The sequence below is a fragment of the Rhopilema esculentum genome, chromosome 3 (genome assembly GCF_057945365.1).
Source record: "Rhopilema esculentum isolate cy_ngs chromosome 3, ASM5794536v1, whole genome shotgun sequence".
In the NCBI taxonomy this organism is placed as follows: domain Eukaryota; kingdom Metazoa; phylum Cnidaria; class Scyphozoa; order Rhizostomeae; family Rhizostomatidae; genus Rhopilema; species Rhopilema esculentum.
The window spans coordinates 854,244-868,737 of NC_142817.1; the positions used below are offsets into that span (position 1 = coordinate 854,244).

General features: G+C 38.3%; 1 protein-coding gene across 3 annotated transcripts in view; it reads left to right on the plus strand.

Moving 5' to 3' along the window:
- Positions 1 to 14,160, plus strand: part of LOC135692380 (uncharacterized) — a 38,678-nt gene extending 24,518 nt beyond the window's left edge. For all 3 annotated transcript variants that reach the window (XM_065210466.2, XM_089112687.1, XM_065210465.2), the window contains 10 exons: positions 5,815 to 6,072; positions 6,846 to 7,920; positions 8,352 to 8,647; positions 9,338 to 9,700; positions 9,976 to 10,220; positions 10,750 to 10,807; positions 11,066 to 11,266; positions 11,382 to 11,569; positions 12,019 to 12,222; positions 12,538 to 14,160. In XM_065210466.2, coding sequence (XP_065066538.1) covers positions 5,815 to 6,072; positions 6,846 to 7,920; positions 8,352 to 8,647; positions 9,338 to 9,700; positions 9,976 to 10,220; positions 10,750 to 10,807; positions 11,066 to 11,266; positions 11,382 to 11,569; positions 12,019 to 12,222; positions 12,538 to 12,580 — 2,931 coding nt within the window. In that variant the 3' untranslated portion in view covers positions 12,581 to 14,160. The remainder of the gene's footprint in view (positions 1 to 5,814; positions 6,073 to 6,845; positions 7,921 to 8,351; positions 8,648 to 9,337; positions 9,701 to 9,975; positions 10,221 to 10,749; positions 10,808 to 11,065; positions 11,267 to 11,381; positions 11,570 to 12,018; positions 12,223 to 12,537) is intronic.
- The last annotated feature ends 334 nt before the right edge of the window (positions 14,161 to 14,494 follow it).

Consider the following 14,494-nt stretch of genomic DNA (forward strand, 5'->3'; position numbering starts at 1 on the left):
GCTGTGGTTATAATTTTTGTGTACCCTTGCCATTCATTCATTGCTCCCAATGTTCCAAAGAATGCATCTTATCATATATTTGGACATTTTCTCTTCCAACCCTATAAATATCATTTAGTTTCATATTCATTTATCTCCGGCGAAGATGATTTCCCGTCACAGTATCGGAAATGTGACGGATTTTTCGGAATTACGGGAGGCTTAACTCCAAGTTCTCTTTAAAATATTGCACAATATTCTGGGATTTCCCTATGCAAATATTATTACTTGATTGTTTGCAGTGAAATAAAAATTCTCTATCTTATTTAAGATAGCTTTTTCGTAATTCCGGTCTTTCATTGCCAATTACCACAAGGCTGCCAAACCATCTTGCATGAGACGTTCTTGTATTATTTTGATCCAGAATTTTTATTCCCTTCTGCGAAGCCTTTTCCCAGCTTTTTTACATTTTCAGCGCAACTAAAACGTCTCGCAAGCCTGGACAAAGTGTTCCATTCATTCTAGCGCCCGCTCCGCCCATTTTTTCTTCCTTGTCATCATGTACAACTGTTCATGTCAAACTTAGAAATTCAAGGTTACTTTATCAGAAAACACATTTGCGTTCTTGCAGTGCCGTAAGAAATTCTTATTATTTGTAATTCCTTCACTTATTAGGCTTGGCGTCGTTTATGCTTTGTATTTATGCTCTGCTTATGAGCTTTGGTCTTACATTTAGCCTTGGTCAGATTTAAGTGTTCAAGGCTTGCTGAGTATATGTTAGCATCATCTTCATGTATTTTTGCATCAGTTCGCTAAAATATCCAATGAAAATAAGAGGCCCAGAAACCAATGATCATTTCTCAAAAATCGTTTTCCTCTTCAGCCACACCTTTTGTTCTTAGGCGTGGCTTACGGACTATGGTTCAGGCTTTTTACTATAGGACTATGGTTTAGGTATTTGACAATGCCTGTAGTAGTGACATCGATAGAAAACTAAGCTTCTCTTTTTTGTTTTGAGAGGGTTTGTGGCAACTTTTCTGCATTGCTAAACCCTGGTTTCTTTGTTACTGTGACTGTAGCCCAGTGAAGCACTAGCATGGCCGAATGCCACAGCAAACATGCGTAACAGTATATTGTGAGGTAGACAGAACTAATATCTATTCAAAAATAGCGTAATGCGGGGTAACCGATATTCAATGGGGTTACATTGTCTGATACCTATTTTGATGGGGTTCGTTGGTGTAATTGAGTCCCAAGGTTTCAGCTTTTATCACTAGGCCACAAGTATTCAAATGCTGGATTATTGCATCGAAAGCTTACCGGCAGAGCGATGTGATACCCTCAGCCATATCTGCATCTTTTGTGTATTTGCTATAGGGACATTAACCTCGAGCTGCTATGTAATCAGAGTAGGTTGTCTCGTACCCCTGTGTGAAATTTGCCTATATTACGTAATATTTTTTTTTGGTAGGAGTTCGAGCGGTTGTTCAAAAGTTATTCCCTATGCATCAGTAGAAAATCAGTTTCGGCGAAGACAGCGTTTTCCCTGCCTGCTCCACTTATGCACGGTTATTTGTAAGTTACCCTTCACAATGGACTTGGGCACCACATGCTTCCTCCTTAAAGGAACTCATGCGTTAGCGAAGGGTCATTAGTTATGACGATTTCTCATCATTCACGAGTGTTCGGTTGAAAGTTCCCAAAAGATATAAGAAAACCAAATAAAACATCGTGTGATTCAAATTTTCAATTGTTGGCCTGCAATAACGTCAATTGGAATTTTGAGGCTTACTTTTCACTTTCTCTGTGCTAGCTCTAACTGAAGGAACGTATATGGTCCTGACTTAAAGAACATTTTCTGCGAAGGAGCCTATCTTAATTGCCATGATACCTAGATACAACATGGACACAAGTACTGCTTATTCTCACCTTCTTTAGAAACTGACCAAAGACAAAGCCCAGCTTCATGTCTCCCTATTTGCTTTCCTAGTTGTGACGTTATTATCTTACTGAGGTAAAATATGAAATTTGAAGTTACGTCAAAAATTGTAAGAATAAACTCTAGAATTACACTAGGGCTCAGATTGACCCTAAAATAAAACGAATATAAGACAAATTTCAGGCTACTCGGCTTGTTGTTCATCCATTTTATTCAGTAAGATGGTTAGCGTCAACTAAACTCTTTTATACAAGAACTCAATTCACAAGAACACCGGGGCTCGATTTGCTAAAAGAAAAAAAACAACGTAAGTGCATACTTAGCTTCAGATGAGATTATGAGACATTACAAGAAAAGCATTACGTTTTAAAATGTTCTCTTGTGTAAACAGAACATGGTGATTTTATCAGCAAATCGGCCGTGCTGCTAAATATTTCTTGCAAAACTGTTGTTTAGTGTCGTTTTGTAGAAAATTCAATGTTGAAAAATAAACAATTGTAAGAACATTTAAGCCTCAAATTATCCAAAGAGTAAGAGCATCGACAAAAAAATTGTCTGGTTCCTATAATAACAAGTCAAAAATAAAAAATGACCATTTCATGTGAAAACCGCATGATTGTTGAAACATTAAGTCATCCACCTATCTGTTGAGTTGTAATATGTTCATATGAATGAACGAGTTATCACCTGCATGTTTTTAGGCCTTGTTTTCGGACTCCAGTTTTTCCTGGAACCTCTCTTACGCAACCTAGTGCTAAGGTTTCCAGGGTTCGCTGCCTGGACAAAGTGATGATTTTTCCAAAGAAATATACAGTCATTCGTTTCCTGCGTCCTGTTTGCACTTGAGTTTTGATGTACAAATGCCACGCACTTTAGCATTGCGTTTCCTGTTATCTGTCTTCGAATTGACTTTTTCCTTACATAAATAACTCCATTTTTTCTATTGTCCGCCGTATAACAGTGAAGGTCGTTGAAGGTCACATGCTGCACAGCAGCGCTGCATTTGCAGATGGCTCAGAAAGGGTCCATTGCCTATTAGAACCTATTAAGAGGAGCTAAAGAGAGTTTCTATTTTTATCTAAGTAATCCCCGTTATTCTGCAATTTTGTTTGAAAGGGTGTTCCAGTGGCGTAGATAGAGGGGGTCAAAGGGGGCGAGTAACTCCCCTGTAATCGGAAATATAACATGGTTATCTAAGCCATCTACGGATTACAATTTGAGAGACAAGATAAAAAAGCTGCATAGAACGACTTCCTTCATTGGTCTGAATCAGATTTGCAATCTCTTACAATAAGGTAAGATACTTAAAAGTGCCTTAGTGCCAGAAATGCCAGAAAAATCCTAACATTTTAAATCCTAATTAGCTTTTAGTCGGAAAATCTAAATCTCTCGCCCCTTTTGAGAATTTTCCTTTTTACGCCACTGGGAAGAAAGCCAAAAAGCAGTTTGGTCCCTTCAGATGGCAAGCACTTCAGCTGCAGTAAAAGTGTGGCGAATGTGAGAACGGAGTCTGGTCGATTTTGCTTTGCAAGCAAATTCAAGGATTTGACCCAAATATTGCCGCTTTTAACACTGGGATTTGCGCCATTTCATCCTAATAAGCGAATGCAAACCAACTTTCTTCCCCGTGAGTCGAAGTTCCGCATAAGTCTGACTTCCATATGACAAGGCCTAAAACTATGGAATGCAATTCCTTTTTTTATTTGGTCGAATTTCTTCCGTAACGAAATCTGTTTAACTCTCTATAAAACGATGTTTTAATTACAAGAATTTTTGTAAAAGATACTTGGCGTGTTCAAATTTTCATTCTAGCTGTTCATAATATGGTAAATGTACCAATTGAAATTTCTTTGCTGGTGTTACACGAGCCACAGCTCAAAGCTTTGTCATTCTGTTCCACTTAGCCAGCTATGTACAAAATGGTCTACTCAATTTCGTTGATTCCGCCCAACCCTTGGGCAACTGTATCATTGCTCCAGGCCTGCTATTCGGGCACCTAATTTTTCAAATTGTAATTAAAGAGAATCCTGCCTTCCTGTTCATCTAAAATTTCATTATAAAGTTGAAAAAATTATGCATATTCTTAAAAAAGTCAAGTACGTTAATGAAAACTTTGTTATGTAATTTCTTAATGAACTCATTTTTAAAAATTTTATAATGAGATCACTGTAGTAGGGCTGCTAATAAGTGATGAAACTCCAGTTTGTGGCTCGAAGTGTTAATATACTTTCCTTATTCAGATGTTTTGCTGGTATCACAGAAACGACTATAAACCAACTCTATCTAAATACACTTCAGTTTATATTGACATATCTACGTAGTGTGGTTAAATTTGAAGTCGATTACAGGCAGTTTATTTTCTATTTGTTATTACTTTCTACTAGCCCAGTAATTTAAGATTCCTTTCAATTTTTGCATCAAAAAATACCTTCGTTTTAGACATCGATCATATAAGACATCCTATTTTGTCATCAGACGCAGTGACAGCTGCATTTATAATTACCATAAACCGTGTGAATTTCTAAACTATTGTTTTCTCATTTGGCAAACAGCATTGTTCATGATTTTTTAATTAATCTCAATGTTGATTTTGATCAGTCTCATTTAATCAAAGTTCATTGTCTATAAAGTTTGCAATACCGATCATAATTACGTTGGGTTTTCCCTGCCACACCTAATCGCCCTTGTAATGAACTTAGTGTAAGTGATGAATACTTCGCGAACAGAACTTACTTTAATTCTAGTAAATAATTAGCAATTAATGTTGTTTGCGCTGTGCATCTCGTAAACAACTGGAAATTGAAATCAGGTGTCAGCATACTAATTATTATTCTTGAAAACACCTAAACGTAATCCATTTAGTGTAGCGTGCGCTGGCAATATTACCCGCGTGTAATCGCACGCGTCTGCTGACAGACTGGCGGACAGACAGTTTGATTGCTCATGTAACGTCATAGCCCGGTCACGCAGTCATTTTTAAAACAGACCTCGAGGCGGTGAAACGAAACTGTAAATGAAATAGGGAAAGAGAAATACAGGGACGTAAAACCTTTTATAATACAAATCATCCCAGTTTTTATACACTCTACAAAAGGAAGAGTTTGTGCATTTTGCTTTCAACATTTTATTTTCCACATGGATACGCGCGTTGATCTGCACACGTTGCGAATTTTATGGAAATGCACATCCAGTGCATTCCAGCTTTAGCAAAGAATATACGCAGCTTATTATCTTTCTTTTAAATGTATTTCCTCAAAAAAGTGACTTGGCATTGCATTGAGAGAGGTTAGAGGCAAACATTTAATCGATGGCGGCGTTTGATAAAAAGAGGTGTTTTATAGCAAAGTGTTCTATAGAGGAAAACGACGAATTTAACCGTAGTTGGTTTTTGTCAAAGAATAATTGCTAAATTGTCTAAATTATAACATGTTGCAATTCTAATGAAGCTGTCAATATAGGGCTGAACTAGTTAACATGATTATTTTGATATGTTGAGTCGAGAGAGGTAAACCTACCTTTTGTCTGTCTTATAACCAGAAATTAATCGCTAGCATAGCTAACATCTAAAATCTGTATTCCATTCTAAAATAATGATAAACGTAGATCCCAGTAAGGTTAAAAAGTTTGATGATGATCATAATGTTTTTTAAAATTATAATGTGATACTCAAAGTTTTAACTTGAAATATTCTTTTTCATGCACAAAAATGTGAACCTTCGATGTTTGCAATGTTTAGAGTGGGCGTTTGTCGCGGGTGGCGTTTATTAGAGGCAGTCCTTTATTTCAGTTTTTGTGGAGAATGTAGAAGTGTTAAATTTAGGTAAGTGTTATAATACAATGCTGGCAAAAGTAAGAAAACATTGAGATTTTTCTTAAGTTTAATATTTTTTTCGTAGGACACAGAACCAAGGCCCCCAGATGCTAAGCGAATTCTACGGTGTCCCGCAGAAGGCTGCGGTAAAGTTTTTCGCTCTTCACCTGGCTACAGGTATCATTTGAAATCACATGCGTCGGACCCAAGACCACATCAGTGCAGATATTGTATGAAAAAGTTCAAGAGTGCAAACGGCTTGAAGTATCATTTGAGAAAATCGCATAATTTTGAGCCTGTTGCTTCTAAGATTAAACCACCATCAACTTCACGCAGCGAAGAGGCAAGTTTTTATTCTGATCCTAAGTTTTTTAACTCGATCGAAGCGCACTTTGAAATCCAGAGCGACTAACCTATTTGTTGCTGCTTTACCCCCAATCCTGTGGTCCAGCCTCTACGCTTAATGTTCTTTTCGATATTTCTTTTGTTAGAATTTCGAGATTGATTTTCTTTGGTGTCTGCATGAAAATCTGTTATCTCAAGATAGGCATGTTTCTGTTTTTTATTTGAATTTTGGTGCAACAACTTCCCTCTCATAACGATAAGCTGGACAGATCGCCGAGTAGCCTTTTGGAATTTTTACTCAAATTGCATCCCCCCTCCCCCCCCCCAATACTAATTGACTTTTCCCAACACTGATTGCACCATCCCCCATACTAATTGCACCATTTCCTTTGGCGAGTAAATTGAAAATTTTAGTGTATTTCTTTTGAAAGCAAAAACTGGATCTTAATGACATCCAAACTTAAATTCTTTTTTGATTTTACACTGATCCTGTGTTTACGGAGCTTACCATGAGTGCAAGTTTCCTTCAACTAATTTTTCGTTTTGATAAGGTATCCACTCCTTTGAAAAATGATATCATCAATTAAGTGAATCGTACAAATTTTCCTACTTTCTGTGAAGATATGTTGCTGTTGTCCAGAGAAGGGATGGTTTTGTGAATTATAATTGATATCTGTGACAGGTCATGTATGAAGACATAGGAAAACTAGGGAAGATAATTAGTTGATAGAAAATTGAAAGATATTTCATTTGATCCTTTGCTTGTTTTAGTCAATAAATGGCAACGAAAGCGAATCGACGTGCGATGAAGATTGTGTTGTTCCATCTTTGCCTCAGGAAGAACTCATATCGAAACAGAGTCCCCAACAACACCAACAGCACGAAACAGTACTGAGAATGAACAACTCACTTTCTGACTATAAACGTGAATTCAAGTCAGAAACTGACCACAATCCGTTCAAACGCGAGCGCTCGGTTGACTTTAAGACCGAAATACCGGAAGAAAATAACAACCGACTACGGCTTTCGTCCTATGACGAAGACGAAAATATTCGCTATGCATCTCAAGCCGAGGAGACCTTTCGTTACGGTTCACATCCCGATAGCAGTAGCTTTCGTTACGGGGCGGAAGGAGCTAATAACAGGTTTGAGGAGGGCATGAGGCTAGGCTCGCAAGGCTACAGCCCTAAGCCTAGTTATAGAGACTACTGGAGAGACAGCTTGCGCGATGGCTATTCATCAAGAAGTGAATTTCATCAGAGATTAAGTGCTGTACAGGACTACTACTTACAAAGGTCGATGGCATCACAGGATCGATACCCTGGAGTTATTGGATACACAAGGAATGAAGCACCGTCGCGCTTCAGCTATCCTCGCTTTGACTATTCAATGAGAGGCTATCCGTTGAACCGTTACGAGGCTGCAAAATCTGATGGTTATCCCCTAGCAAGTGCTTTCGATGGTAGAACTGATTTTCAGAAACCAAACGATAAATATTTCCGTAGCCCCAGTGATTTTTCATCTAGAGATGACTATAATTCTCTAAAGTCTAGCGAGGAGGTACCTCGGAACCCTTTTCGAACTATGACTGCCCCAAAAACGCCCTCGGATGAATTCGTGAAGCCGACAGTTTCTAGAAGCGAATATGCTTTGCGTCAAAGTGCTGCTGGAAAAGACATACCGTTGAAGGGAGATCGATCGAATGCATTGCAGAACAATCACCACGACGATCGCAATGAGAAATCAAGTGCAGGAAGTAGAGATAAAACCCCGGAAGAAAGAGAGCCAAAATGTGGTTTAATTGAGTTAAAATCTTCGCAGAAAGTGGATATCAATGGAAATACAGGTATTTTGCAGATTGATTCAATTATACTCGATCAGAGGCGTCAGTGTCTTTCAATTGAGACATGCCTTTCTAAGAGTGTTTCGTATTTGGGGTTAATGTTGAAAAAGGGATATTCGTCATTTTTTTAGATTTGTAAGTTATCATCTATTTCATTTAAAGAGAATTGCATTTTTTCGACTTTAATACCATCAACTGTTGCGCTAGCTACACTTTGTATGCACTCTCTGCCAATTGTTCCATTATATTTGATCGAAGAATTGCTGTAATCCAAAAATAACTTGGCTTTGATTATAAAGTAGTGATCTTTCATTTGATATCGATGGTAACGCGATACTAATGTTTTTAGAATGTCATTTAAAGCAAGGAATTTCCTTAGAGCTTTTTTGTGTTTCTTATGCGCCGCAATACTTCATTATCTTCTTTGTTCGTAGTATTAGAACCCCCGTCAATATCAAAGAGGCGCTCATCAAAGCCCATTCCACCAGCTCTCGTTATTGAGCCCCCGTCTTCTTCAAATGACGAGAAAAGGGACGACAGCAACAAGCTTGTTCCCCCGGAAGTGAATCGTTTAACCGAATTTGCTGAATTTGCAACGAGCCCACACAGTCCACTAGTACAAAGCCCATTTCCTTTGACGCTTACCCCCGGATTGCTTGGTGCTGGATCTACGCCCGACTGGATGACGAAAAGTTTCACCCGATTTTTCTTTCCAGACAAGCCTCCGACGGTAAGTCAGATCGAAAGTTGTCATAACTCTTACCCTTGTTGTTGCACTGCTTGGTGGGGTTTTTTATGCCATAAGCCTTGGGGGTCTTTTAATCGTTTGTTTACCGACCTCTTCGTGTTATATGTTAACCTACGGTCATAATTTTGTAATTGCCCTTTTATTTGACTAGCTCTGCTTCATTTCATCAAACCACCATATAGGAACTAATTTGTTTATTTCTTCGATAACTTTTTAGCTAATTGGTCTCTAAAATCAAAATCAAGTGCGTCGTTGTTCGTCAGAATCAAAACAAGTTCGTCAAAATCAAGAATGACAAATTTTTTCCTATTTTAGTTAAAGGAATTATTTCCTGTATTGTCAGGCAAAAATCATACTGTGGCCTGAGAGCTGCTAGATTTAACAAGCCTCTATACATCACTACAGATTCTATCTAACCGCTTAGCCTCTATAACCTCTTAAATTCTATATAGCCTCTATGTAGATTCTGTATTGAACTTTTTATTTGAAAAGTTTACACAAGACTTTTTATTTGAAAAGTTTACACAAGAAATGTTACAAAGATATTGTCAAATTAACTTTTTCAAAGATGAAGACTGGTAAGAAAGTTCACAATTTGTATTCTGGGTAATCCTTGCTCCTGTTATTTGCCTGCACGTTTCACCAGTCAAGCATTTTCATTTCTTTTTGCAGTATTTGAACACATCTGGTCTCAGCAGCTCGCGGCACAACCAAGAGGACGACGATGGAGAGGCACGGGGGCCATCCTCATCATCATCGCTTCCTCCTTCCCCGTTCATAGATAATGTCAGCACACCACAGCCTTTTTGGACGACTCAGGCCTGGCCGTCCCCCGTCTGGCATTGTTTCATCAAGGGGTGTAGCATCAAATTTGAAAGCAGGGACGATGATTACCGGAGGGTTGAGGAATTGAGTTGCAGTAATAACTCACTGCTGAATAAGAAGAGTGAAGAGGCTAACTACTCTGTGAATGGACTCATAGTAACTGACATGCAGGAGACCAAGGACATGATGTCTAATACCAAGGGGGCGAAGGTCAGTGTACTCAAGGTTAATTCGTCACTGATCTACCCGATTGACTACCTGATTAAAAAGGCAATCTTTCGTTGTTGCCGTTTGCCTGTTTTTGGTGTCTTTCTAGGGATGATCCGCTGTGTATCTCTTCTATTGAGCGTTGAAAAACAATCTTCTATTTTCCTTGATTGCAATCTTGTTTGATACGAAATTCATAACAGGCTGTTTTTGGCTGTCACAGATTGTAAGGCTGTCTACCAAGAATGCAGATATTGATTATATTTTTATTTTTTTAGGATCGCGTTTTGATAACGTTCGAGTCTACGACGCCAGGGCAACCAAGGCTCTTTGTTAAGTGCCCTGTGGACCATCCGTTTCTTGTCAAGCACAGAGGCTGGTCATCACCATGCCCAAACGAGGCCATGGCCAGGTACGGAATCCCCTTCAGGAGTCTACAAAAGGGGGATATCTGTATTCAATCGAACCAGAACAAAGATACGAATGCGAACACTTTATCGCCTCTCGTCGCGTGCACTGAAGCGTGAGTACCATTTCATTGACATGTTGGATTGAATTTCCGCCAAATGTTTATCTAAGGTTACATGTGTTGTTTATGATTTGTGTTCTTATTTGTTGACTCGCAAGGAAATTCGATAAAAAAGAAGCTGTCATTGTCAACATAACTTCTATTATCACAAAATGTTCATAGTAATTTTGAAATGTTTTTAAAATCTCTTGCCATTTCTTTTTATGTACTCGTCAAGTAAAAAATCAGTCAGTTGATATGGAGCTCGAAACTATGATCGTGTTGTGAATACTGTGTGTAATGCATGGCCTTAATGCAGTATGATTCAGTTTCTAACTGTTGCATTTCCTCGGCTATTTTTGTATTTACAGGAGTAGATTAGAAGTAAGCTGGGCATGGCTGAGAATTTCCTTTACTCCTATGGTTAGCGCTTCAGTAGCTGTGAAGTAGCTAAGCTCAGTCAGTTACACTTTCGAACCGCAACAGATTGAAATATTCGTTGTTTTGCTGGGGCTTGAGTAATCAGTATCTTTTCTTCCGTTAGGTTTTCATTTGGATCAAGTGACAGCTCCGCTGCAAGTGCTCTTTCTGCAATGGCCAAGGTATCGTCGCTCTTCATGTCATCATTGTGCTTCGTTTCGGTGACCTATAATTAAGTGTCAGTTTACACTATCCTTAAAAACAGTCTCCGTGTATAAGCGCCCTTTTTGGAGTTTTAACTACAAACATTTAGGGCAGACCCTAAGTTTCCATGAGAATTTGTTCTTTTCGCACCTTCACTTGTCATGCTTGGAAAGATGCGGTAGCTTAAAAAAGAGTGAATGCCATAGCAAAATTTGACATTTTCCTTTTTTCTCCAGCGCCAAGAAATGGCGAACGAACGGCCTCCACCACCGCCACCTCTCCCACCTTCATCGCTCTTGTCGACGTCATCTGTGACCGCAAGCTCGCCTGCCAGTGACGCTATGTCTCCAACAACTTCAGCAACGTTTTCTCCTGCTGACTCTGTGCCTAGGGATGTACAATATTCAATGGTTATGCAAACCGGGGAACCGTCTCTGGTACGTACTTACAATATGTCATTAGTCAATACTTTTCACCAGCCACTTCATTTAGCCACAGTTTTACAGAACTCGATGGTTTACAGAACTTAATTCACTGAGTCTGTTTCAATAGGCTAAATCCATGAACCACGATGAGAATCAAGAGAATCACGGAGCACAACTATTTCCTAGAAAACCTAAGCGGAAACGGAAGGTAAACAATTTGGAAGAAAAGCAAAGAAGACCAATGAATGGATTTATGCTTTTTGCTAAGAAAATGCGGATAGAGCTTACACAGAAATATCCTGGAAAAGACAACAGGTTGGTACTATGTTCCTTTGTTGCTTTGGTTGGTACCAAAGTTTTGTAGATAAAAGAGGGATGTGGGGTATTTTGGTTGTTGAAATATCCCCATTATTTATGGTAGAACTGGCAGGTGTTCTTTGCTTTCTTATCGTCATCCGCCTTCCGCATTATGCTGCATGGGGTATACACTTTATTAGCCAGATTGCTTTTCGCTAACTTCTCCTTTGTTTCTGTCAGCGATTTAAATTTGCAATATGTCACAAACAAAATGTTATAAACCTGAGCCATTAAAGTTTTTGATCGGAGAAGTAATCTAACCAGAATTCTGAGAACTTGGCAGATGTGTATTTGTTCTCCATCAAAATTTGGAGCACGTGTTGTATTCGTTGAAGAATGTTGCCATGAGTTTATAGTTTGTCGTAAAATTGACGTTGGGAAATATAACTCTGGTTTTATGTTTGAAGGGCGATCAGTAAAGTTCTTGGAGAGCAGTGGCGAGAGCTGAGCCTCACTGAACGACAAGAGTATGCTACGAAGGCCAAAGTAATGGCCGATGAGAGACGAAAAATAAACCCTGACTGCTGGAAAAGAAAGCGGAAGAAATCGAAGGAGGGCGAACATGAAGTTGATTTGGACAAATTCAAAATAAAGACTAAGAAATCACCCGGGTAAATATTATTTTTATCAATATTTTAAGGCTCTGTTGTCTAAAGACGGCTAACACCGTTCTTCTGCTTTTTGGTCTCAAAGATTTACTGGATGATAATTAACGTCTTTGTGTACAACCGTGTTCCATGGGCAGCCTTCAAATCTTTATTCTGCCTGGATTAGGGTAATAAACCCGGAAATACTCTGGATTGTGTGTTTGTTTTTCAGTCACTTAAAGATACCTGTTTGTTATGAAATGACGTTAGGGAGTCTTTGAGTCAAAGTTTGTACCAGACTGGAAATTGACTCAATTTAAAAGGGTTTTTTCTCTCTAGACCGATGAATCCCGTGAAGAGCAGTGTGTTGCAAGTGGCATAACCGCATCCCTGACCCTTTATTCAACAAACACATTTTTAAGGTATAGCCTGGAGCCTTTACCTATCCACATTTGGCAGCAACTTTAGATGTAGAAATTTGTGCTTTTAAATTTTAATGATGTAATTGTTATTTTTCATTAATTTTGGGAATAATCGAATTAATTTGTTAAGTAGTGTAATTTTACTTTTGGAAATGGGTGTATTTTAGTGAATGTTTTTAATTACTGCATATATAAGTACCCACCGCTCTTCAGCAATTTAGTTTGTGTAATGGAGGCCACTCGTTGCTAAACCCTCGTTTAGCTACCGGCTTCGCATTTTCATTGTTTTTCCCAGTGTAAGCAAATTTTTCCTTTGTATTGACCTTAGCTCGAAAAGCGAGGCACGTGTAGTAGCTTGAACCAATTTTCATGTTTACTCGATTGCTCACGTTGGGCGCCAGTGCAAATTTACAAGGAGCCGGCCACTTTTCCTTGTATTGCTTTAATCCGCCTGAAAGAAAGAATGAGCAAAAGCTGCAAATTTATTTGTTTAATATAGGACACCCTTAGTTGTCCCTTGTGACCTGAATAAATTTTGCTCTTACTTCCTTGTGACGTCACGTTTTCTTTAAAGGAACATGAAATATTAAGACCCCGTTGTCAAGGCATTACTGTATCTTCGAAATTAGCCTAAAGACGTTTTAGATTCATTGTTTCATAAATCCAGCCAGATATTTCATGCAAGGCCTCGAGGAAACAAGTTCATAATCACACCTTCTAGCTGATAATTTTCATATACAATGGTCTTTGTAGATTGTATCTGTTTTCATTTTGCTTATTGTTCATCTTGAAATGTGTTCTGGACAGTCTCGAGGAGGAGGGATTAAGTCTTTTGATGCCGGCCGGCGACTTTTAAGTTAGCGTTAAGCTCACGACTCATGTAATTAGTACTATTACGACAAGCATATATGCTGCCCTTTTGTGTGTCTGGAGGGCTTTCGTGCTGTAATGATATAACATTGCAAGTGATTTTCATCCTTTTTGGTGTAGGGATTAGAGCTGTTTCCGAAGATAAATTGAACAATTTCAGTTGTATTGAACTTTTTGTTCATTTAATTAAATTTGAACAAAAATTTAGTAGCCACCATTTGGGTTTTTGCATATTAAGTATTTTTGTTGGATTGCCATGCAACTGAATTCCATGTCAAATCCAACATGACTTCTGTTGATTTTTTCAAACTAATCGAACACAAGATCTTAGCCAATCTTTGGTGAACCCGTTTTGAAAGCGACGCATGAAAACATGATTTTGAAGATATGAATACTTCAGGCAGACTTGTCTCTCAGTGGCACACGCCGTATAGGTTGTAGTTTCCCGGTATTAAGGTGATTGCTATCTCCATTGCACATAGTGAGTGATTTGTATACTTCCAATCAAATCTCGCCCTTTCTTTATCTTAGCTATAACGAGGGCCTTAGGTTCGGTTGAACAAATTCTATAAAATTTTCTTGTAAATAGTAAATGCTATAATGTATACTTTGGAAAACGACGTGTAAACTTTGAAAGTAGAAGCGAATAAAATGAGACTTTTGCTGCTGATGTCTGTTTATATTTGTTTCATATCCTTCTAGTACTTTGCTGGATTTTTAACTATTATAATTACAAGCTATAACATCGCATTATTGTCTGTTTTTCTCATTAAGACACTCATCACTTTTGTTTGAGGAGTCAGAAATCTATCTGATTGATTGAAAATGTTTACATGTATCACTTAAAATGTTTTAATAGATTTATGGGTGATTGTCAAGTTTTCCTGGCAAGCCACTTGGAAAGATTGGCTTTGAAAGCCTTTATGAAGACTCAGCATAAGCACTTATTTGGTAACATTTGCCTGATTTACAAATACAGGATAGAAAAATTGTTTGGCTATGCA